Source organism: Aquila chrysaetos, chromosome 14 (genome assembly GCF_900496995.4).
Source record: "Aquila chrysaetos chrysaetos chromosome 14, bAquChr1.4, whole genome shotgun sequence".
Lineage (NCBI taxonomy): Eukaryota > Metazoa > Chordata > Aves > Accipitriformes > Accipitridae > Aquila > Aquila chrysaetos.
In genome coordinates, this window is record NC_044017.1 from 239925 (window position 1) to 266592 (window position 26668).

General features: G+C 41.0%; 1 protein-coding gene across 1 annotated transcript in view; it reads left to right on the plus strand.

The window, feature by feature from the left end:
- The first annotated feature begins 471 nt into the window (after positions 1-471).
- Positions 472-26668, plus strand: part of NALF1 (NALCN channel auxiliary factor 1) — a 491687-nt gene continuing 465490 nt past the window's right edge. The window contains exon 1 of the mRNA XM_030036551.1: positions 472-1753. Coding sequence (XP_029892411.1) covers positions 941-1753 — 813 coding nt within the window. The 5' untranslated portion in view covers positions 472-940. The remainder of the gene's footprint in view (positions 1754-26668) is intronic.

The window sequence follows — 26668 nt, forward strand, 5'->3', positions numbered from 1 at the left end:
GCTGCTGCCAATGCGCCAGGATAGAGAGATCTCGGCGCGGGAGGAGATGACGCAAAAGGCAGAGCTCCCCCCAAAAAAGTGTTTCTCCAGGACGAAGATGGCGGCAACTTAGCCCAGGGGCCCAAGATGCCTGTGCCCATTGGGGGCCCCCAGCCAGGCAGTTCCGCCCCGTGCGCCCGGGGACACCGCGCCCGGCGGCAGCAGCGGCGGCAGCCGCAGCCCATTGTCACCAGCAGCGGCGGCGGCCCCGGCAGCCTCCTCCTCCTCTTCCTCTTCCTCCTCCTCTTCAGCATCCTCGGCAGCGCTCCGGGAGCCCTGCAGCAGCGTCTCTCCAGTTAGAGCGGAGGGGGGAGAGGAGAAAGAGGAGACGGAGACAGCGGTGCAGGCATCTGTGAGGAAGAGGAGCGGCGGCGGCGGCAGGGAGGAAGAGGAGGCGAGGAGCCCGCCCGGAGCCGGCCGTCGGCAGCGGGGGAAGCGGCATGCGGCTGTCCGGGGGCAGCGGGCTTTTCTCGGGAGGGAGATGGGGAGCTGCGATCTGACCATGCCTGGGTGAGAGGGGGAAAGGACCAGCCGCGCAGCCCCGCCACCGCCAACTACCACCACTACCACCACCATCTCCGGCTCCCTCCTCCTCTCGCTGCGTTATTGCTCTTATCTTCTCCACGGCACTCCGCGTTGGATGGACTGGGGCTGCTTCGCGTGGTGAGACCACGGCAGAGCCACCGGCGAGACCCAACGATATCTCAGAGGAAGAAAAAGAGAGAAAGAAGAGGGAGAAAGAGGGGGGGAAGGGGGGGGAGAGTGGAAGAGGGAGCGAGCGAGCGAGCAAAGGGAAGGCAGGCGAGAAAATCCCCCCAATCTTTAAGTCAATGCATGTTGTGGTGACACCGGCAAAGGAGCCCTCACGGTGGAGTCGGCCAGGGCTGTGCGTTCCCAAAATATGACCAGGGGCGCTTGGATGTGCAGTCGGCAGTACGATGACGGCTTAAAAATCTGGTTCGCGCCCCGGGAGAACGAGAAGCCCTTCGCGGATTCAGAGAGGGCTCAGAAATGGCGACTGTCCCTGGCATCGCTCTTGTTTTTCACGGTCCTGCTCTCTGATCACTTGTGGTTCTGCGCCGAGGCCAAATTCACGGGGACGGGAGAGAAGGAGCAGCCGCCGCCCGAGGCGCCGAAGCCCGCGGAGCCGCCGGAGCTGCCGGCGGGCATGGGGGAGCCGGCGCCCCCCGCGCCCCGGCTCCTCGCCCCCCCCTCGCCCTCCCTCCCGCCCTCCCCTGGCGGCGGCGGCGGCGGCGGCCGCCCCAACGGCACCGAGCCCCGGCACGGCAAGGCTGCTTTTCTGGGGAACGCCACCGCCAGGCCCCTGGAGACGTGCCCCCCGCCCAGCTCCTCGTCCGGGCAGTGCTTCAGCCTGGGGGACGCGGAGGCGGTGTGCCGGCGGCGGGGGGGGCCGGGCCGGCCGGCGGGCGCGGGGCAGAGCCCGGCGCCCGGCTGGGACCCGACGGATTTTTACCTTTCCTTTTGTAATTCCTACACACTTTGGGAGTTGTTCGCCGGGTTGTCCAATCCGGACACTTTGAACTGCAGTCTGGATGTGGTGCTGAGGGGGGGAGGCTCCTGCAGCCAGTGCGTCCAGGCTTACCAGCGCTACGACCAGCACGCTCAGGAGAAATACGAAGAGTTTGAGGTTACGCTCCAGAAGTATTTACAGTCGGAGGAGTACTCGGTGAAATCGTGTCCTGAGGATTGTAAGGTAGGAGCCCCCGCTGTGTTTCCTGTCCCTGCCTGGCGGGCTGGCGTGCCTCCCTCGGCTGTTGTGGCTGCCGCGGTCCGTGTTGTGGCTGCTTCGGTCTCCGCTCCTGGCGCCGGCGGCCGCGGGCTTTGGGGCGCAGTCGGAGCTGCGGAGGAGATCGGCGGGGAGCCCCCGTGAGCGCATTGCTAGAAGGGAGGCAAAGAGAGGGGGAAGCTTGGAAAAAAAAAAAAAAAAAAAAAAAAGAAGAGGAAAGAAGCGATCCTCGGTCCTCTGGGAGTGCAGCGCTGGATTCCCCCTCCTCATGAATATGCGATTGGCTCCGGCTCGGCTGCCGGCTTCCAGCGGGCTGGTATGCGGCTTGGCGGCAGGCAGCGACAGGGGCTGCATGCCAATGAGCGGGGCCCGGAGCGGCCGCCGGGGCCGGGGCCGGGGCCGGGGCCGCCCGCCGGCGCTGCCCTGCCCGCCGGCACCCCCGGGGCGGGCCGGGCCCGGAGCCGCAGCCTGCGGCCGGCGCCGGCGCCGGGGCCGGGCCGGGTTGGCGGGTCCGGCGGCCGGCGGCCGGGCGTCGTCGTCCCCCCGGGCCCGCGGCCTGGCTCTCCTGGGTTCCGTCGGGCGCCGGCCCCCGGGGGCGGCGGAGCGGGCGGGCTGCCGGCCGCCTCGGGAGCGGGGAGCGGGACCGTGTCTGCAGGCGCCCTGCCAAAATCTGCGGAGCGGGGAAGAGCTGGAGGGCGAGGGTGGATGTCAGCGGGCACGGCGGTGGCCCTTGGCGGGGGAGCGACGGTGACAGCATTTCGATAAGCCGCCGCCGTTTTCTTTGGTGCCACTGGTGACCGCTTAGCAAGATGTAGAGGTGTTTCTTTTCCTTTGGTAGAAAGAAGGCAGGGTCCCACTTTGGCTCTTTGTAGTTGTTGCCTTTGCTCTACTTTTGCACAAGATTACTTGGCCTAGCACTCAAGACAGGAAAGGGCAGAAAAAAGTGTTGTCCTCGGCACCTGAAGTAACTAACTGCATGCCTTTTGCCCCGTTTGTTTGAGTATTTGTTGAGAGCTGGGCCAGGTGAATGGTTTCTGCCCTAAACTGAATTATCTCAACTACTGTAGCACTACATCAACCAGTCTGAACCGAATCCCACTTTAGCAGTGGAACACAATGGTGCATACAAATCCCCGCTCTGAACAGAAGGCCTAGCACTACCTCCACGCTTTCTAACTTCAGCAGCGCCTTCTGAAATCATTTCACAGTAACAGTCCATGCCTAAAGAATCCCAATCACCAATAAGTTAGCGTAATTTGCACATATCTTTGCCACAAAAATCGATCCACTGTCCCTCCAGAAGCTGAAATACCCTGTTATCTTAATTGGATAAAGTAGGAAAGTTGCTGTATTTATTTTTTCTTGTTAAACCTGACAAAAGTAAAGTAGTCTCATCAGTGATTTTGACCCCACTTTTCTATGTTATAAGCTGTATGTGTACACACTCACTGTATGTATATTATGTACTCAGTTACTGATGGTGTAAATGTATTTTATTTCCAGAGCAAATTGGATAAGTAAAAAGCATATCGAATATAAATAGATGTCTACTGCTGTAAGGACATCTTTGCTATTTCAGTAACTCTCTAACTAGACGTTGACCTACTACTAGTCTGTACTGCCAAGCGATCAACATCTACACGCTTAAAGTGATTTTTTTGTGTCACAGTTTAGTTTGACTGAACTTTACCACAAAGCGTGCAGTTGCTCTGCAGTGCATCGTGGTGTAAAAGGTGTTGAAAGTGAACAGAACAGCAAATGTACACTGTGTAACGATTTCCCCTTCAGAGACTGAGTAAGGAGAGATGCTTGTCTAATGACAGGGAAAACAGTTGATGTGAAAACAATTGCGTGAAACCTATAAATGAACTGGACAAATGCAGTGCCAATGACCTACAGTTCTGCGGTTCCGAGTGCCAGATGGTATCGCTCTGTGTTTTGAGAATTTGGCCAGCCAGTCAGTGTTAAAAATGAAGGCTGTTCCCGCAGTGGAAGGAAAAAACAAATCCCAAACCAAGGGTGCGACTTGGTGTTTTCTTCCTCTGCTGTGCGGGCCGGGGCGGAGGTTGCTGTCCAAGGTGCTGCAAGTCCGCGCAGGCCGCCGGCGGGGCGGCGGGGAGAAGCCGCTCTGTCCCGCCCGCGCCCTGACCGGGGGGCTCGGGACCCCCCGCAGCCCTCGGGTTCATTCTGGTGGCCGAGGGAGCCAGGCGTTTGGCGGGTCCAGCCGTGTGTGTGTCGATGTGCTTGTACGTGGTCTGCCCTGAAGCGTGTGCGGGTGAAACTAGAAACTCGTCGTGAATACTTTGTGACTGTTGCGATATTTTGCTGGACTTTCTGGTGTTTTGTACGTATGTCATTTATAAAACTCAATCAGGAAGTAGCTTTTTTGTGTAAGAACATGTTAGTTTTTTGAGCATCGGACATCTAGATGATTCGTAGCTTAAGAATCAGAATAGAAAATAACTTGACACCTAACGATGTGTGTTAAGTAGGCACCATTTGGTTGGTTTGTGTGGTGAGCTGCTTTTGCTTTTCTTTCAAACAAAACGCTAAAAATGCTGACTTTAGCTAATAATCATGTATGGAAGCACTGGCTTAATACAATGAAAGGCTTGTTAAATAATCTATTTCTATTTAAGACATCTTTAGTATTCTGGGAGGGCTGCTCCATTCACAGAAAAAGAGAGCTTTTCATCCAGTTGACCAATTATAGCTGATGACAAAATCAATAAAATTTACCCTAAATAACAGTCAGCCTAAACCCTGTAATCGGGTATTACTTCCCCCTTCCCCAACTATCCCCACCACCATCCCCCACCCTTGACATAGTCAGTTCTCACAGTAAAGAGTGAAGATCGTGGGGGTTTCTCGGTCCAGTAAGTTACGCCTTTGCGGAAAGCACTATTGGTTATAACAAATAGTACATATCAATATACTCTTGATGTAAGAGTCTAAACCTCAGACTTTACATTTTGATTCCTTTATCTGAAACCGGTAGAAAATGAACTTTACTTTCAAAATATTCTGTGTTCCACTACATGTCTCCTGGTCTCTGAAGAATATTTTAAATAAATTGCTTTGTGTTGCAGAACTTTGCAGGCAGTAGTTGTTTGGGTTATCAGTTCACATTTACCTATTCTATATCATGAGTTTTGGTTTCGGTTTTAATATATAAGTATACTCACTCTTTTTTTTTTTTGAAAAGAATGCCGCCCTGTAATTGAGATCTTACTATTAAACTCCTCATTGAGTTGCGTTGGGATTTTTGAAAATTTTTAGAAAATGCTGGGAATCTTGATTTTTAGAACATTTGGAAAGTGGTTGGTTTTGATAGTATCAATGAACATGCATATGCATTTTATATTGTTAGGATGTCAGTGGACTTTGTATGTTGTTTAGAAGTTTGGGATATCAGTGTTGTCTCACTATAAATCCATCTTCAGCTTATTTCTTAAAAAATATCCTTGCAGTCTGATGTCTTTATATATTGTGTTCTTGTCTTGATAGTCACATATCAGCAATGGCTAAACAATAAATGTAAGAGAAATATTTGAATGCGTTACATATTCAACAAGGTGACATCATAAATTGCTGTAGCTTTAATGAATCACTAAAGTGACAGAGTAACTGAAAATCTGGATCTACATTTCTGTTTTTCTGTTTTAAATTTAATTTAATTTTTTTTTTTGTAATATTTATGAAATTTTGCTTTTGCACATTATAAAGTCCTGGTTATATTTACAGAGATTGTTCTTGGCAATATCTAGAATTTCTTGATTTCCAGAATACCATTTTTATAGGCACTGTGACACAGTACTGTATTCAGACAATTAACAGAGAACTGTATTAGCTTGACGTTGGAAGACACAGTTCCTCATAATGACTTGTCAGCTTTCTATCAGGGGAAATACTCAAGTTCGTATTCTTAAGACAGCAAGCAATCGCTCTGTGGAATAAAACAAAATTCTGGCTACTTCTGATTAAAAAATGGGTCAAATAACTAAGTAGGACATATAAATGTAAAGGTTTTTAATTTATTTTTTTTTTGAGAGATAGAACTTACGTCATTGTGAAAAATTTCAGATGCCAGGGCTTTCTTGGTAGATGTATTTATTAATGTTTGAACAAAGCATCAGTTATCATTTTTTGACACGGGTTTCTTTAACCCAGTGGAAGTTGAGAGTGTTTATAATGTGGCCTTCCTTAGTGCTAGTTAAAATATTGAAATGTGTAATTCAGGTAAGTGCATTATAATTAAAATAAGATTAAAATAATTCAGTTTTCCTCCTAGAATATCAAAGGAGAAAAATAAAAATGTACCAACTCTTTTTATATCAACATTGCTAAAAAGCAAACTTCAGCTGACATGCTAGGTGCTCAACATGTACACGCAGACTTTTTTTTCCTTTTTTTCAAGAATTAAATATCATTTAATAACTTCTGATTTGAGGTTTATGAAGTTGGTATCAGAAATATGTAAGAAAATAGCTGAGTTATAATACTACTTAGTTGAAAAACATGTATATCAATAAAGGGTTTCATCATTAAACAGATTGTATAGTTGATAGGAATATAGAGCTGGTGCTTCTGTTACTAGATTTTTTTTTTCTTGATCAAAGAACTGTGTTCAACTACTTTTATTTGAGTAAGAGGATGATTGAAAGTTATTTAAAACAATTAAAATCACATTTGTTCTCATTTAGCTGAAATATCAAAGCTTATATGAATCATGACTTTTCCAAGAACTTTTTCCTAAACAGTACATGTAGTCTCATCAGGTTTTGATTTAAACTCTCAGTTAAGCTGGCAGAAAAGAGCAGATGAAAAATACAAACCCAGAAGCTCAAGAACCCTTTTGTTATAAAAGGTCACATAGACCAGCATCTGCCTCAAAGTTAGACATTTCAATTGCACATCTCACTCACACAGTATTTATATTATATGCAAGAGTGATACCTAAGCTAATCAGAAGAAACTCTTAACAAATAAAACCTTCAGAAATCTGCACTGATGGTCAGCATCTAATACAAACGGGAAACGATAAGTATTAACTATTGAACTGACGCCTTTTCAGAATGTGTTTAAATTTAAATATTTATTTTAAAGCTCTTTTAAAAATGAATAATATGCTGTATTAAAAAACCCATGGTACTTAAATGTATATATTTTTAAAAGTTTTGTTTAAAATGCTGTGAAACTAACGTGACTGCAGAAATTGATGTTGGCACATGCTATTTGTTCAGTCAATTTAAAAAAAAGTAGAATTATTGAATTATTTTTTAATACTAATTTAAGATAAAACTGTGGATGAATTTAATGTAACTGTTCTTGTAACAGTGCACTGGTATATTAATAGAAGCAACACTGACTATGTACTAATGGACGTTGTATTTTGGCCTAAAATCCTGATTCAGCAATCTGCTCCAGTCTCCTGTTGTGAGCTAGATGAATGGCACTGCACTCAGGGGAGACTATGCACATGCTTGTAGTCATTCAATCGTTTAAATGCTTTGTTGGATCAGGATCAGATCTCTTCAGTCCTAAAAGAGCAAATTTCCCAGGGTGTTCTTTCCAGAAGTGAGTTCACCCCCCCCAACTTTTTAAAAGCTTGTATCTAGCTGATCATCTAGATATTCCTCCCATTCATAGTGTAGATGGGTACTTCATTCCTGATTTAGGGGAAAAAGGGCTGCAGATGTCTAGCAGGAGTAGTTGAAGTGGATTCCACCCTAGTTCAGCAGCCACCATTTAACACGTCATGGTATTAACGTCACACGGCTAGGAACGCCATAGCTCTGCCCTCAGTTTTACTTTGTTTGCTGGTTCTCTTTGCGTCAAGCAGTACACTTCACATGCACCTTGCAGAGAATATGACCGTCTTGCTTTTTCATTTCATGTTCTTCTAGGAAAAGTAATCAAAATGCAAATTATAGTTCTATCACTTATCCTGCCTAAAAATCATTTGGTCTATACTTAATAATTTATCACTTCAGTCTTGCACTAAGATCCATAATGTATTTAGATCTGTGAATTGCCTGAAAGGGAAAAAGTAACTTAGAAAGTGAATTCTTAAATATTACTTTTTGATAAGTATCACACCCCAGAAGACAGAAAAATTAGATAATTCATCTGACACACACACACAAAAAGTAGATATTCAGTATGGACATCCACATCAAATATAAAAGTTCAGACTCTCTTTGTAGCCAATGGAGATACATAGGTAATTCTAGCGTCTGAGTCAGTTCACAATATAGTGGACATCTAAAATAGATCAAATGGATTATGCCCTAAAAGTACCTATTTTCTGTTCCTTTTCTCTAAAGAGCACATACTGTCATTTTATCTCAGTTACAAACACCTCCACTGTTGACCTTTAAAGTCATATTAGATGAATCCTAACAAAGTGATTTTGGTATAAAAAATAAGTTTGGATGAAACTGTTCATATGCAAAATTTAACTGCAAGAAAGTTTGTAAAATCCTGCTACTTGTGCTGTCCCACACCAACGTAGTGAAATCACAAGCCTCTTTCACTTCTCTGATAACTGTGTTCTGTCACTGAAGAACGTGTGAGCTATGCAGTCTGCTTCTTAGGGATGAGAATAGGAAAGGGCCTTGTATGACATAACTATATTTTTATCACTTTTTTCAGAGAAGGGAAGGCAAGAGCTTATACGTACTATTTTTCCAGTTGTTATTTCTACTGAGAAACCATACAATAACAATTGTAGGTCATCTTCTTCATAGCAATTTTTGCAGGTAAATGTGCTACAGATTATTTCCTTTATTCTCCCTTCTCTCTTTACAAGGAAGGTGGGGTTTGTGGTGTGGAGGTGTCTATGTGTGTGAGAAGCCCTGGGTTTCATTTTCTTCCCTTAGACCAAATCAGAGGGAACTCCCAAGCCTACCCCATCTGTCTCACTCAAGAGGCACATATTCTTAGACATTTATGCCACTTTACTAAAATAACCATACTGTACTTTTCTATGTACTTTTCACTGTACTTGCCTCTTGTCAGAACTGTAGAGCAAACATCGCTAAGTGAGAGCGTGTGATAGTTTGATTTACTTTACAGCATCAATCAGTTAGATGAATACAAATTCAGTGAGGCACTAGAGACATATTCTGCCTTGTAGAGAGATTTTATTAATTTGAAGATACATAAAAAAAATAAAGACCAGATTTATTTTTGGATTTGTGATCTGACCTTATTTGCAAACAGGGCAGATATGAAAGATGTAGATTGCTCCTTTAGAACATGCACATTGAAGAGCTACATCCCACGAGCTCCCAGTCTGTAATGACAAAGAGAACAGGGCATGATGTAAGCAGCTTCAAAGTGATCAACACTTGATACTCTCCCACCCTTCATGTCATCTCTTTCATCCAAACTGATGGACATGCCTCCAAAGCTGTGTTTGAAATAACATATTCTTAAAGCCTTTATGGAAGAACCTGATAGGACCCTTTGAAGCACTGCTCGGGTGCAACCAAATTGTTGGGACGAATGGTGATGATGAATGTTGATCTGATAAACTTCGGCAGTTCTGTATGAATATCTTGGTCCTTTGAAGTGTCTTGGAGGTCCTGATGGGAATGTTCACCTTCCCTATAGATTGATGCTGAGAGATCATTCACAGATTTCATCATTAGGAGACAACTTGCTGATTAAAAATAGTAGCAAAGATGATCTGAACTGAAGTTATCAACAAACAGTATGTTTGGGTGTAGGTTTTTAGAAATTCTGCAGCAGTTTGGAAGTCATTGTGGATGTTTTAAATTATTTCAATGAAATTAGGGGGAAACGATACCTGAGAGATTACAAAATTTAAAAAGTCCAAATTTTCACTTTTGAGATACAACAGTAGCATTTCTACAGGTTTTTTTTAATGTTACAATTTAGGCAAGCTCCTTCGTCAAGCCATTATATTTTCAAATTTATCCATTAAAAAATTTGAAAAAGAAAAAAACAGTAATTACTTTTTTGTTTGTTTGTTTGTTTTAGAATGTGCAATATATTGTAGTTTTCAGGAGATATTTTCCAGGGAGCAAATACGATATCTGGAATTCTTTTTAAATGCATGATTAATTCTTGCTGATCCTCTGCATGTTAAGATTAGATGTTGCCTTCAATTTGCCTGAACGCTTATGTAAATGGTATCTTTGGCATGTCAACACACTTCATCTCTGTAAAACATCATGATGAAGTACCTTTTAAGGTATTAGCATTGTTTTTAAGGTATTAGCAATCCAGAACCAGAGGATATTCTTTATTAAAGGGAAGGGGAAAAGGTGGATTGTCTGTGATATTTAGAAAAATAGTTTTTCTCATTTTATTCACTCTTTTAGGAGAATAAGAGAGTTTCCAGGGTTTGTTGATTGATGGTTTGCTGATCATTGCTCTACACTGGTTAGCTTGCTCTCCATATTTGAGGGGTTACACTCACAGGTTCTTCTCAGAAAAACTAGTTTTGTATGAGATGTATTCATTTAGATAAATACTTGGATTTAAAGTCTGTTAAGGAAGAATTTGAGCAACCCTTAAATGCTTTAGGATCTGTATTAAAAGTTAATTATATATCTTGCAGATTTCTGTGTGTAGTAGTAGACAACTAAATATAAGACCATAAATAAAAAAAACTTACTCATGTATACATATTCTTCATGAGGAACAGTATATCAGACAGAAGATCTTTTGCTAGTGTGGAAAGCTTATTCTTCACTCATATTAATTGATTTATTATGCTCATGATTCAAGAAAATATATATTTATTAGTATAACTTGATCATTTAGAGGAGTGTCTTTATTGCTGTTAGAGGTAAAGTTACATTTTCAAAGGCACTAAAATGATCTCTGCTGAGAAAAATTTTTGTGTTTGTATACATGCACACTGGATTAAAAGACAGAAGTTCTTTAAAATAAAGCCCAGCTAATAGAAGGACAACAAAAATAGCAAATAAACAACAAAAAATATTTTTTAGACTATTTTTATTGTGGAATAAATAATGCAAGTATATATTTTTAAAAAATGTACTTACAGAAAGTGTATGCAAATTTCCCATGAGTACTTTTAACATTGCCTTCACATATGATATTTGTTGAAACTGGATTTCTGTATAGAAGAGCTTTAGGATGATAAGGACATTTTATTTATTCACAGTTGCAAGTAAAAACGCTTGTGTATTCAAAGACTTACAACTGACTTTTAAGAGAAGATCACTTTGTGGTGAAATCTTGTATAGCACATCTCACTTTAAAAGTAAATTCTTTTTAAAATATGAAAAACTGTATCTTTAAGTTCCAATGTCTAATGATAAAAATAAAGTTACATATGTCAGTCACAATTTTTTTTGTTAAAATCGGCTACAGATAATCCAGAATCTATGCTTTGGTAAAGACTAAAACCTCTGGAAATTTTCAAGAGAAGTAGTACTGTAATATCTGTTTAGAATCCTGATCATTAGTAAATTCCTTAAGCAAGTTTCTGGTGGGATTCCAGCCATGTTAAAGTCAGGCAAATAGCGTAATCAGTGGAGAAAGATCCATGTCGTCAGAGTCTAATTCATTGACCTCTTTATTATTAAGTATTCCAAATGCATCTGTTTTGGAATATTGCAAATTTTATACCCCTATAAGTACAAAAACATCCTTTCATGTTTTTCCTTGCACGCTATGTTCAAGCTGCTAATATTGCGGTACAGTGCTTCAAAGTGAGACTGGGCAGTTTTGATAAGAAAAAAGTTTTTTTACGGAAGGGACCAAGTATGGGAAGCACCCAGCATCCTGCGGATGGGGATACCCAGCCCACGCTGCCAGGATCGGAGAGGCTCTACCCCTTTGTCTACACAGCTGGAGGCAGGGCCAGGGCTGTATGTGGATATATAGGGTATGTGGGGGTTAGATTCCACTGGCTTGAAGTTCTGCCCTTAAAAAAAGGGAGGCGAAACAAAAACATAGCCAAGGTCCCGTGGGGTGGCTTTTAAAATTCTTCATGCATTCAGACATGAGAGATGTTCATTTCCAGTCCCATTCTGCTGTGGAGTTAAAGTCTTCCTGTAAATATTTCTACACAGAACCTGACAGGACTTGGACCAGTATTATGAAGAAGTAGGAGTTTCTGAACAAGGTACATTTGAAATATTGGCTAAATTATCTTAAAAGCAGAATTAATTTTTGTATTTTTATTTTTTTCTTTTATGCTTTGTGATATAACAATCCTTGTGGAAATGACCCCAATTATAAGCTAACTTTAGCTAACGAGATATAGTATATCACTGGAGTTCAGGAAATGAGGCATGCTCTTTTGTATCTCAATTCGGTTAGAAGTGCATTATGGTCTCTTTTGTGTCTATTTAAATCTTATAAATGTTAAAGCTGAATCTTATAAATATACATTTTTTGCAACCTCACTATATTAATGAAATTTATTAATTACTGTAACGATAGCTTTTCAAAATCTAGCATCTGAGATTGATTCCTGGGACGTGACCTGAGTACTGCAAGCCAATCTCTACATGACAGATGTGAATTTAAAATATTGTTTTATTTTCATTTGTAAATATAGACCAATTTTCTTTAGTCAGGCATCTACAATGACATAAACCAGGACTAACTCCATTGAAATCAGTGGCTTTAATTAAATGCAATACTGTTTTGAGAGCAGGAGGCACATGATATACTTTAAAACTCAACTATATGAAATCAGAGGGACAGATTTGACTCAGATGGATTTGCTTTACAAACCTTGCTACAAAAAGCAATACGTAGAGTGCTTTAAATGCTCATTTCTTTGTCTTTGACTGATGTTACTAATTTGTTATTGTTGTCAGATCAATGTTTTTTTCCCTTTTCTTTCATGTTGTACTTGGTCTTGATCCTATTCTCTTATTCTATTGATTTTTCAGACATACTGTAGAAAAATATCATGAGCTTAACTTGTTCAGCTATCCGGGGGGGGGGAACCTTGAAGAAAAGAAAGCAGAATTATTTTGCCTTTTCCAGCCAAGAGTCTAGGTCCTCCGTCGGCGTTAAAAGGAGAGATGCTCATCAGTAGTATTGCTAGTTTAAATCCAGAGAAGCCGTTTTGATTGTTGTAAAGACACTCTGTATTTACGCTGGTATAAATACAGTTAGAATTTAAGCAAAAGTTGAAGAATTGATCAGGTAATGGAAGTTTTGCTCTGTGGTACATTTCAACAATCAGAAAAAAGGTAGTAATTTTAACAATGACTCATCTTAAATAAAAATTACAGGTATTATACACACATATGTATGTATGTATGTGTGTGAGAGAGATATATATGTATATGTCTTGCAGGAGGTGTGACAGGGAAATTACTTTATTAGGATCAAGCATCTTGGAGAGGCTAGGACAGTCCTGAAGTAGAGTCCTATGGAAACCTTTGAAATATCCTGGATTCTTTAAAATTAAGAAGTAGTTTAGGAAGTACAGGAAAATGTAACAATTGTTTCTAAATGGTCTTTTTCTTTTTTCAGTCACTGATTTGTTTGTTTTCTGACTGATCTGGAAATGTAAATTACTTAGGGTACATTCTTTCTTTTATCAAGACTTCAGAAATGCTCCAGAGTAAATGTGGAATACACAAGCTTCAACTGCTGATGTCATAGCCAGGATGCGCACTAACCCTTTTTTACATTGGTCTTCGCAACTCCTTTGTAGAGACCCTCTGTGTGTTTGGACTGAGATTTGGATCACTGGTTGGAACAAAACCACCTAAAACTCCATGTATCTCTGCTACCTAATATTAATAAGATTATGGAAGATTAATAGATTGGAAGATTAATAGATTATGGAATATGATAATAATACTACTAGATAACATAATAGTAGTTAATATGGAAGATTAATAGATTATGGAGGATTAATAGACTATGAAAGAAGTTACCTTAAATAGTGGCCAGGGAACTATCCATCTTATTTGAGAAGTTGTGGCAGTCCAGGGAAGTTCCCACTGACTGGAAAAGGGGAAACATAACCCCCATTTTTAAAAAGGGAAAAAAAGAAGACCCAGGGAACTACAGGCCAGTCAGTCTCACCTCTGTGCCCAGCAAGATCATGAAACAGATCCTCCTGGAAACTATGCTAAGGCACATGCAAAATAAGGAGGTGACTGGCGACAGCCAACATGGCTTCACTAAGGGCAAGTCATGCCTGACAAATTTGGTGGCCTTCTCTGATGGGATTACAGCATTGGTGGATAAGGGAAGAGCAACTGACGTCATCTACCTGGTTTTGTACAAAGCGTTTGACGCTGTCCCACAGGACATCCTTGTCTCTCAATTGGAAAGACATGAATTTGATGGATGGACCACTCGGTGGATAAGGAATTGGCTGGATGGTTGCACTCAAAGAGTTGCGGTCAACAACTCGATGTCCAAGTGGAGAGCAGTGACAAGTGGTGTTGCTCAGGGGTTGGTATTGGGACTGGTGCTGTTTAAGATCTTCGTCAGCAACATGGACAGTGGGATTGAGTGCACCCTCAGCAAGTTTGCTGACGACACCAGCTGTGAGGTGCAGTCGACACGCTGGAGGGAAGGGATGCCATCCAGAGGGACCTTGACAGGCTGGAGAGGTGGGCCTGTGCAAACCTTTTAAAGTTCAACAAGGCCAAGTGCAAGGTCTTGCACATGGGTCGCGGCAGTCCCAAACATGGATACAGGCTGGGAGATGAGTGGATTGAGAGCAGACCTGCGGAGAAGGACTTGGGGCTATTAGTGGATGAAAAACCGAATATGACCCAGCATTGTGCACTCGCAGCCCAGAAAGCCAGTTGCATTCTGGACTGCATCAAAAGCAGTGTAACCAGGAGGTCAAGGCAGGTGATTCTGCCCCTCTACTCCACTCTCATGAGACCCCACCTGGAGTACTGCCTTCAGCTCTGGGGCCCCCAACATAAGGACATAGACAGAGCGTGTCCAGAGAAGGGCCACAAAGACGACCAGGGGGCTGGAGCACCTCTCCGATGAAGACAGGCTGAGGCAGTTGGGGTTGTTCAGCCTGGAGAAGAGAAGGCTCCAGGGGGACCTTCTAGTAGCCTTCCAGTACCTAAAGGGGGCCTACAAGAAAGCTGGAGAGGGACTTTTTACAAGGGCATGAAGTGATAGGACAAGGGGTAATGGCTTTAAACCAAAAGAGGGTAGATTTAGATTAGGTGTAAGGAAGAAGTTCTTCACTGTGAGGGTGGTGAGGCACTGGAACGGGTTGCCCAGAGAGGTTGTGGATGCCCCATCCCTGGCAGTGTTCAAGGCCAGGTTGGATGGGGCTCTGAGCAACCTGGTCTAGTGGAAGATGTCCCTGCCTATGATAGGGGGTTGGAACTACATGGTCTTTAAGGTCCCTTCTAACCCAAACCATTCCATGATTCTAAATGTTGTATTTTCTTAATTGGAATATTTTAGATTATTTTTGTTTCTGCTTCTTTATTACATAACATTTTGTTTGTTTGTTTATGTGTTGTTTTTTTTTTTTAAGACTAGGATCTTTTGATTGCTGTGATTATCTGGGAGATCAAGTTTTTGTTAATGTTATATCACCTGAGTTTTATATTTTTTTCTGAAATATTTTAAAGGGCAGAATTCTGTTAGCTTGTGCAATATAAGCATGAATTTCAGTGACTTCTCGAATATTTATTTAAACCTTTTTTTGCAGTTTCCTGTCTACTTGTGCTTGTTTCTTTTCAATTACTGGAGAAACATTCCTCCTTAAATTTTGCTATGAATGTAAATATTCATATCGTGATTTTTTTTCTCACAGTTTTTAATATAGGCCTGATGTGAAGAGAGCTGATAGTTGGGATGGAAGAGATCTTCTTCTCCTTTTATAGTTATTTAGATCTGCAAGAGGAGAAGATGATATGTTCTGCAGCTTGCAGGAAATATTTACATCTCAGAATTTTACCAAAATCATGACTGGCAGGGAAGATCAGTAGGCTCACAGGGAGGAATAAGAGATCTGTGAATATCAATAAGTTTTTTTGGGTTACTCTGAATTTGTGGTCCTGTGTACGGGATAGAAAAATGGAATTTAAAGTATATATGAATAAAGAGATGTTTAAAATCATTTGGTTATATGTTTGAAAGAGAAGCAAAAGACCTGAAGGTGCTTTGGCTTTGTTTTCTGTAAGTAATGGTACTATTGGGAACTGAAATATTACAGTAATTGAGCACTGCAGAGGCCCCATAACATGCAGTGTGCTATGAGGTGCGCCTGTTACATTCCTCAAAGGGCTGGTCCTGCTTCACATTCTTTTCTTCACTTTGTGTCTTAATAAAAAGGCAACTATTTATTTCTTACAGTCTGTGCACACTTGGGCAGCAGCTCACAAATCTCAAGTGCTTGAACTGTGTACAGGCAGCTGCCCTGAGGCTCTGTCTCCATTAGCATTTTAGTTCAGGTCAGGGGTGTGCTTTTGAAACAAGCCTCCCCCTCGCTCCCACTCCCACTGTCACTGGGTCTGGGTTCAAGTCACAGAGCAGTCTGGGAGCACGCAGACCGGATTGCCTTCCGCTGAAAGGAGAGGCGAAGAAGTGCCCCAGCAGCGCATCCCGCGAGTTGCAGGCATGGAGGGACATGCGGTCCATAGGGCTGGGGTTAGTCCCACGTAAAACCGATGAAACACATACGACATGGATGCCAGGCTCTCAGCACTGTTTCAGTCTTCAGAGTGTTCCTGCAGAGCCACACTCCTTGTTAATATTCACATAGCCATGGTTAAAGAGACTGAAATTCAACCCTTGCCTGGAGATAATTCCCAAAATATCTCAGCAATTTCTTCTGGACTACAGCTCAAGACCCTGAGCCAGACCTCTGAAATGATTCACTGCACCTGGCTCTATATAATCATGGCATTAGCGATCATCTATTATCCTTTTTCTTTTTTTTTAGGTTTTTTTTTTAGGTTTTTTCCCTCTGTTTCTGCTGGCATGCCTATGGAGGTGATGCACAGCATGGTGCAGATTTTTGCTCTGTGCCTTTGCTGCAGCTGCCAAGCCTGTGTGCAGCAGAACCACTGCAGCTCTGCTGTGTTCTGGGCTCTCTGGGCTGCCTCTGTCCTGGCGGTGGAATTCACGGCACCTTCCCAGCGCACGGCCGTGAGGCTGAATGGATCTTTCAGTGCCGCTTCATGGCAACTCCTCTTAGTTTCACAAGGGTGCAGTCATGAAAATGAAAAATTTGTGTGGGGAGGGAGGGAAATCAGCAGCAATGGAACAAGTCTGACCTTCCTTCATAAAATACTGCCCTCCCTATCTTTCAACTTATTTTCTTGTTTCTTACTAGGAAAAAAAAAAGATGATGGGGCAGTGTTCAGTCTGGATTTTAGGTAACCACTGAACTGACAACCAGATGCAGAGGAAAGCCTAAGTAACTGTTATTCTTTTTTAATTATTTCATTTTCTATATACCTGTGAAGACTTTGTTTTCTTTGGATTTTTCAGCATTGAGGACAAAACTGTATCGATGGTATGGACTGATATTATTTTTCTTCACAGAGTAAAGCTTTTTTCCTTGAAGTATTAAAAAAGTACTGTGTAGTTCTTTAGAAAATATAACACTAGAACAATATTGCCTTGCTGATAGAATATTTGTTGTTAGTATGGGGAGCTACTACCTTTCCAATTTTTATTATTTAGGCATTTTTATTGCAATATTCCCAGTAATTACAGGTGGCCATTGCTTTTGAACCCTGAGAATTCATGCCATGTATTGAGTTGTCTTTAAGTAAGTTTACTGCACTTCTGGGAAGAAAATGAGTTCTTCTAGAGGTCACGATCAACCCTGTTCCAATAGTAACAATGTTCCTGAAGATCTGTGAGGCTTAATGCTTTTAGCCTTTGGTAGCCACCAGAAAGCTTTCTTACCTTTTCCCCAACTCAAAACTCCAGTGGGGTTAAAAAGAGGCAAGAAAAGTGATTCACTGGCCTAGCAAAAATGGATAAAGAAATAAGTTGCTGAAATAGTATCAGTGTGTGTGCTTGATTGAAACATCAGGGAGAGACCTGCAGGTCATCAGCACTTATTTCACCAGCAGATGCTGCTGAGCTGACCAGGCACTGCAAGGGAGACCAACTAGGAGAGGCAGGACGTTGTCCTGCCAGCAAGAAAAGCAGTCAGAGTGGCAGGTACCCAAAAGTGCAGATATTTAATGTAGGTCATCGTAAGAGTAGATAGACAACATATTCGTATAAGGCTTCAGTTGGATGTATCTCAGATTATACTTACGTTACTTTATCTTGAAGCCTGAAGGAGCCAGTACTGAAGAATCAGAAAACTGAAAAGAGTGTATTTTTGGTAAGGAGGATATGGGAACTGACATCCTATGCTGCTCAGTGATCTGCTTGATGTCATGTCCTATCTCTGGGAATAAGCTTCGGAGGTAAAACGAATGCTACGCCACACAGAAATTTGTTTGCTAGTTTGCAAAGTTTCTTCTTACTTCATATTAGGCAGTAGTCAATTTATCATGCTTATGATTCAACAAAATACTTTTTCATGTACTTTTCTATTAGTATAATTTCATACATGAAGGGGTATCTTATTGTTAGAGATAAATTTCATTTTCAAAGGCACTTAGAATGGCATTCAAAATGCTAATTTTCTGGCAAAACCACCAAAATTTCATCAAAATTTGGTTCTTGCTGTGTTTCACGCATTAGTTTTCTTGGTTCTTTGTAATAAGATAGGATCTCTGTTCCTATAGTTCTTACTGAATTTTTTGTATAGCTCCTGTAGGATTTTACTTCTGTTATCTAGTGGCAAATTGTTGGATGAAAGTGGATACTAGGGTAGAAGGAGAGAATTATATTTATGTAATTTCTATTAAAGTGGTATAGCCAAATTAGTAACCAAAACCAGAAAAAAACATAATTATGAATATATTGAAATACTAGTGGAGGGATTTGCTGCTTATATGCCCCTTGCACATACAGTTTTTGGGCTGTATTAATGGCTACTGACTGACAAAGGCATTTAAGTGCAGTTTCTGCGTGATATCTGCATGACAGGAGGTTTTTGTTTGTGTGTTGTACACATAAATGAGAAGAACGCCTGTACATCTGCTGTAATACAAGAGTTTCTTCGCAGCTGCAACACATTATAATGTAGGCTTTTACCTATGATTCTTGGCAGAAAGGACGCATGTAACAAGTCCTCGTGCATTAAGCTTTCGCTATTAGCAGTTTCTCATAGACACAGTTTCACATGTTACTGTTTACCTGCTTTAACATGCTAAAGGACATTGGTACACAGCATGCTTTGCTACGGTGCAGCCAGGGTTGTGCTAAATACAACATTTCCGATTCATGCCCACCAGTGGTAAAGATGACAATTTAAAATATCTTTTAGGATATAGCTGTTCTTTTCCCTTTATTGTTCCCCACGACCTAGCCTTTTCTCTTTCCCCTTCCTCAAGCTCTCTACCAAACTAACCTGTCCTGGTACGTTTCACTGTGGATCTTTGATATAGTAATACGTTGTACTAAGGACAATTTTCTGAAAGGGGAAATGAAAGATGAGTGGCCATGACAGCAGACCTAAAACTGAGAAGTGTAGTTTATAGCGTATAGAAGTTGGAATAAGAATAAGCTGTGTGCCCACGAAATAGAGGAGGGTAACTGCAGAGGTAGCCTGATTTTTCATTTATTGTTTGTGTTGGTTTGATTCTGGCTTGCTGTACAGAGCAGAGTGCTTTACTGTGAAGAACTTTTATGTATAAATCCACAGAAAAATCAAAGTCCTTCATTAAAATGGTGTTACCTTTGGGTTTGCTAACATATATGGAGTTCCATCTGTTTGGTTTAAATGAAAAATAAAAAATATTTGTCTGTTTTAAATATGCAATTTTCAGTTTTGCTGAATTCTTCATTTGTCTTATGAAGAGAGATAAGTAATTATATAATTTATTTTATTAGTGATTTACCTTTACTTATTCATTATGTCTTTCTAGCCTCTTCCTTTAGAGGTGTCAGGCTTCTCCCCTAAATAAATAAATCTTAGCCTTTGTAATCTCTGTACCAGTACTCTTTTCTTTTCGTCTCTTTCTCAACAATGTCTTTTATTTTAGATTGTGGTTGGTCCCAGAGGAGTGTTTTCATTGATTTGTGCATATCAAGAGGGTTTTCCCACCCCATCAGTGGTCACACTGAGTTTTTAATTCTAGGCAAACTATTTCATACGGTTCCTTCCAGTGTGCATCTATTAGGCTTGGCAGTGCTGGATTCCATCTGCCATTGTTTCTCCTCTCACTGAGCTCTTAAGCAACTCAAAAGCTCCTTGGCCTGCTTTGGCCTTGATTCATCTAAGACTCATTGTGTCACTTGTAAACATTTCCATCTTGTTGTTAGTCCCATTTCCAGATGATTAATAATTAGATTAAACACTCTCATCCCCAGTAAAGAACCTGAGGGCACCCTGCTGTTAACCTTTAGCCACATGGAGCAGCGACCACTAATAAATGCATTCTGCTTTTGTAGTCTGGTTTTTGTAGCTGGTTTCTAATCAATGATAACGCTTTACTTCTTACCCTGTGATTACTTAGTTTCTCTAATAGCCTTTATGTGGGAAGCATTCTCAAAGGCTCTTTGGAAGTCCAGAAAACTTGTATCAGCCAGTTCTCTCTTAGCTGCTATTTATTAACAAGCCAAAAGAATTCTGATAGGTTAAGGAGATGTACGAGGCATTAATGCCTCTAACTTTAATCCAGATATTTAACACTTCTATTTTTAATTGGTACCTCCGTTAGTATATTTATCACTGCAGTAATACATGTGTGGGGCTGTTTCAATTCCCTCTGTTTCTCTCAGTAGTTACATGAGGATGACTGCTCTCCTGCGTGGTTCAGCATACAAACTGATTTCAATGTGAGGCTGCATAATTGTGGATTTTTTTTGGTTAGTCTTAAATTCCTTTGGGAGCCTTGAATAAACAGCATCCCATTCTTGCGATACATTTATCTTTTATTTATTGATTTTTTTCCAGCCATTTCTCTTATGATATCTGAATCATCGAAAACTCCTTATCTTTACTTGAAAAGGCTGGTATCTCCTCAGTGCTCTCTGAGACAAAAAGTGATGTAAGAGGTAATTTGCTTTCTATTCTATATTCTTATCTTGTCCAGTTTCTTCTTTAACTTCTCGGGAGGGTAATCATGATCTTTCTTGGTCATATTTTTTATATCTGGTTACTCCATATATTCTCATTTGGCTATCCCACTTCCCTGTTAAGATGTGCCTGTCACTGTTTCTGCATCTTGAAGACCGTAAGTGTTCTGTGCCAGGTACACTGGCAAATCCACAAATAGCTTACATGTTGCAGTCCCCAAAGTAACTTGGATATTCCTTGTTCAAAGATCTGATTGGGTTGAAGTCTAATTTATTTATTTTATTTTATTTTTAACTCTGTACCACTTGGAAGGGAGAGTAACACGTTTTTCTGCAAGAAAAGGTGCAGAAGTGGAGCCATGTGTCATGCAACAGTGTCAGAGCTTGAAAGGGAATAACAGGGTAAACTTACATTCTGATGAGAAATCTAGGACAAAAGAGAACCCTGGAAATCTTTACTGAGATACTGTTTCCAAGTAGTTTTTTCCAAGTCTCTTCCTGCCTGGATGTGTTGCAGCATCTATGCACACACATACCTCATTTTCTGAGGTGCTGCTTTTTAAAACCACTCTAATATACACTTCTGCACCTGTTCCTTCAGAGAAACAAACAGCTTTTTTTTTTTTTTAAAAACCCTCTCCCCCGCAAAAACCCCAGACTGGGGGATGCCATTCTCCACCATTTGTGTAATTGCCAGTGAACTCAGTTAACATGTAGGGAATTTGCTGATGTATGTTCAGTGCCCTCCACAGCTGGAAGAGATTCAAAGTCACTTGAACATAATGAAGCAGTAGGAATAGCATCAATTGTTAGTTGATGGGTTTTGTATGAGAATTATTTAGCTCTGTCTTCAAAATTATTTGGTTTTTTTCCTCCACATTTCCAAATTTCCAGTTAGATTTTGCTGGGAGCTATTTTTAATACGACTAGTACTAGTAATAATTCTCAAAGTATTTTGATAGAAAATCTCCAATCACATCTATTGAATTATTTTTGATCACATATGTCTCAGATACCTTTCGCCTCATCCAAAACTTGGCTGCTGCTGCTGCACAAGACCCCTTGTCCTCTGAGCAAAGAAAGGTACTCTTAGGCTACAAGAAGTGTGCAGTAACTACACAAACTCTCCTAGCTATCCCATTAATGATTTTAAGCTTCGAACAGAGCAATAGCGGAACGGCTAGCCTGTTTGAAATAATTCTCATCTAAGCATACCTACCACAAGATATGCATTCCAGGGAATGTTTTAAACCGTTAAAGGTTATAAGGTTTGAAACTTTACCAAAGTTATATATATATAACTAAGACCCAGAGGAACTTTTGCCTCAGTAACAGCTTCTTCTGGGTCTTCCAGAATACACAAGGGCTGATTAACAAACATCAAAATATGCTCAGTGGATACAGGGTACATCTCATTTCCCTCTAGGGATGTTTTACAGTGATGGCAATAGTATCCCTTCTCTATTCTACTCTCAGAAGCATCCAGGTAGGAAGTACTTAGGACGATAATCTCAGGAAACAGTGTCCAGGGGAAATTAAGAGAAATGACCTGGCTTTCAGAGGTGCTAAGCACTCATATCCTGAGTTAGGACACAAACTAGGATCTAATTTCTATCACGTGAAAAAAGTCAACATAGGAAGAAGTGCTATTTAATGCACACAAGACAGATCAATGTACTTGGTAGGAAATAATGTAGTCCTTTTTAAATACAGATGACTAAAATGAAGCAGAATATGAAATATTTATTCAGAATTCTTGGTATTTGTCACTGATCATTTTGGACACTTCTGTAAGATGTTCTTACTGCCATGATAAAGAATAAAGTAGTCCATAGTAGCATTAAGGTGTTTTTTGTTCTGAGGTTTGGTTTGTTTTTTTTTTTACGTGCAACACAAATAAATGATGAAGGCAGCCTACAGGAAAATCATTGTGTTTACTACAAGTGGCTAATCTAAAGATGTTGCTGATAACGCTAAACTTAACATTCACAGCTAGGTGCAATGCTTACCTCTCTTTATGTGAGAGAGAACATGCTGTGTATAGACTGGCAGGAGATGAGGTCTCTAGATGGAAGACAACGTGGTGTGCAGATGCCTTTAACATGAACTTGAGCTGCTTAGCTGACTTCGTAGTAAGAATTTTGTGCCTGTGAACAACTCACTTCAAGTTGAGATCATATCAGGTTTTGCATTCTGTTTGGATGTGGTCAGTCGTACACGCAAGGGCTAGGGATTTTGTGATAAAGTATTTCTGCTTTCTGTTTAGCTAGCAAAAGCCGACTGATGGGGAACTGTAAAGGTATTATAATAAAAAGTTTATTTCATTTGATTTGCTTTCCTGGTTAAGCAACATATTAAAAGAAGTTCTTGCACTCACTGTGTAAAATACTGACAGCAGAAACCGTTTGGACAAATCCTTCCTTACACATTACTTTTCAAAGACCTACTGAAGGTCCAAAGCTTTATCACACAGTTTTCCTTCTCATGGACAAGTTCTATATTGTTTTCTTCCTTTCCATAGTAAGAAAAATATCCCCTTACCATCTACCTAGTTATTCTGCGTTAATGAAAACTTGCTTAGCGAAACATCTTCCAAAAGACTATCACAGACAAGGTGAGCCCAAATGTTTTGAGGTAATGTTTCAGTCAAAAGAAGCCTCTCTTCTAGAATGCACCCACAAAGGCTCTTTTTTTCTTTTTTCTTCTTCTACTAGTCACCTCCATGAGAAGAATGATTGCTTGCCAGGACTACTCTTCTCTTGCAGCAGCTCACTGTTCAAAGACCAAGGGAGCATATACACCACGTATACAGAGCGAGGGCACTTTCCATACCGCTGGCGTTGGAAACGTGGGCGGCACTAACTGCCTGCGTGTCCGTCAGGCCCTGTGCCTACAGCATTACAGCTGAGATCCGCCGGAGTGTCGGACTGTGTGTGTCGGAGTGTCCAGATGTGCGGTCTGGGCATTTAGCACTCCATGCATTGTTCCTCAGAAAAGCAGTCGGCTGGCTTAAAATAATCTCTTGCGGTTTCCCACCATAAAAATGGATATATTTTGCTCTGTCTGGCCCAGCTGTAAGATGTTTCCATATACACGATGTTCCCGTGTGCTGGCAGTCCCTAGCAGTTGAAGCAGTTCCTTGGGATCATTGGCGACAAGAATAAATAGTAGCAGCTCACAGTTTTGCTAAGATCAAGCTCAAATAGACAGCATTTTGAGTGAGTGTTGGACAAAAGGGCTAACTCACTTTTTGAGCAGTAAAACTGTTTTCTGTACATAGCACCTACTTTTCTAAGTTCTTTCCCAGTAAATCAACAAAGTTAGTATTAAAAGCATAAGATGAGCTCCCTGTGTCCAGAAGGGAAATCCGTTAGGTCTCCTTAGGGAATGGCTGTTTTGGGAAAATGCCTGTCTGTTTTTGCTACATGTTTTTTTTCGTTTGTTTATTTGTTTTTTCTTTTTTATGAACAAAAGATGGTATCTTTTCATGCATCTTTTAACTTCTAAAATACATAAACTGCACTGCACTTGAGGACATTAAAACTGCATCCGGATTGAGCATCTGTATAAAAAGTCAGAATTCAGTGCACATTAAAGTAGCAATGTTAAGAACCTCTCAAATGTTTCTAAACTGGAAACTTGACAGGCCATTACAGTAAGTTTAGGCTGACTACAATTTGATGCTTTCTGTCTGTAATATCTGTAATATTCTATTCGTGTAATGGAGCTTCCAAGAAATTCTTAAATAAAAACCTGGATAGCTTTACTAAATAAAAAAAACGTTATACACGGTATATTGTGAAGCCTGTCTTGTTAATTCAGGGATCAAATACGGGATCCCAGAATTTCTCAGATCTAGGGGATCAAGTGTGTTTATTTCAGCCTTTATGAGGATTAGTGAGGATTTATTAATTTTGTAGGTTTCCATTAACCACTAGGGAGTTATTTCTCAGGCCAGTATTCTCCAAAAAGGCAAAATACAGAGAAACATTATCTTTATTTTTGAGGGACCAATTGCATGCTGGCAGCAAAAGTTAAGAGCACCTTCTCGAAGATTAAATTTTCTATATTATAGTGAAAAGTTTTACCTGGAGGTGAATGATGTTCTCTGTTTCTAATTTGTATTTAAGGCCACTACATGCGTTAGGCTGGTAATTTGCCATTATTCAGTTAATAAAAACATAAAATGATCTATATTGTCTTAATGTAAAAGAGCAATAGGGCAGTGTCTTTTTGAAAGGTCTGAGTGCTGTAAAACATAAGAATACAAGTGTTGTCAATTAAATCACTTTTGAATTCTACTTATGAACAGGATTTACAAGCAAATAATGCATTCCTTCAGTACTTACTTAGCACTTCAACCTAAGAGATGCTGATCACTCATGCAGCAATTAGATTTGCTAACATCAAAGTGGGTTGAAATACCGGCCTTTGATAAGAGATCTGTAAGTTACTTTTTTTCCCATACTGAATTTTTTTATGCGGAGGGATTTTTTCCAAGCTGACCTTCACAGTTGTATTCCAGCTATGTATTGATCTAGGAGCTGAAGACGACCTAGTATGTTAGAAGTGATACTTAGCTTGGAGGTGTATTCCCTTGTCTCAAAAAAAAAAAAAAAAAAAAAAAAGAAAAAAGCATCACCAGGCATCCCTGAATTATATTCGTCTCACTGTCAGAGAGCTAAATCATGACCTCTGTGTAAAGTCTGAATAAACAAGCTTTAAGAGGGTTTTTTCCAGGATTTGAGGGGATTGAAAAAAATCCCCTTATGGGCTGAAGAACGCTTGGGATATAATTCATCTCAGCAACTTTTACTGTCCGAAAGCTAAGTGTGTATTTAAGCAAGTTAACTTGGCTCCCTACATAGTTAATGGGGAGAAAATGGTTTCCTCTCATCTCTAAATAGGCATTTAAAATAGATGGGTTGAATTACCCTCTGGAGTTTCTGCAGTCTCTCCATTAATTAGAGAGAGATTCATCAGCTCTAATGTCTGAAAGTTAGATTTCAAAGTCTTAGTTAAACTCAGTGTATCAAATGGGGGAAAATAGCATTTCCAGAGAGCTGTCCATCTTCCTCTAACATAGGCATTTGTGACAGGGCAAATGAATCTATGAAGGGAGCCTAAGGTGACAGATACCTAAAAAAGATGACAGGTTAGACTGGATAGCTAAAATTAAATGAGATGAATTTCTGTCTGGTTACTTGGACAGCAAGTTAGCCATAATAACTGGAGATCAGGTGCTTCTGCTCTCTGGGGGAAGTAGGGCTACGAATCCATCATGTTATAGACATGCTGCTGATCTCCCATCGCCCCTTCTCCTGATTTTGTGTGGTAGGAGAAGAGCTATATGGTACTTCAAAATGTGTTTGAGAAGTGAAGTGCCTCTGCAGGATCTCTCTGCATCAGAGCCTTCTGTACGGTGGGGGTTCTTGAGCGCTGTGCCTTTGGAGTCTTTCCACAGACGTGCCACAGGATTAGATGTCTGAAGGAGGTGGGGCTGTTGTTTGCAACAAGACTTTGTAAAAGAAAATACTACATTTCCTAAGTGCCAAGGGATGTAGTTTCAAATTATTTTCTGTGCAAAAGCAGGGATTAGGGGATCTAATGAACTGGATCGCTCAAGATGTACGTGGTTCCCCTCATTAGCAAATGATGTTGTTCTGCATAATACTCTCTGTACTTCTCTACCAGCCAGTGATTTCCTTGTAACCCACACATAAAAACAAGCTTATCTTTAGCAGCGCTCTGGATTGCAGTGTT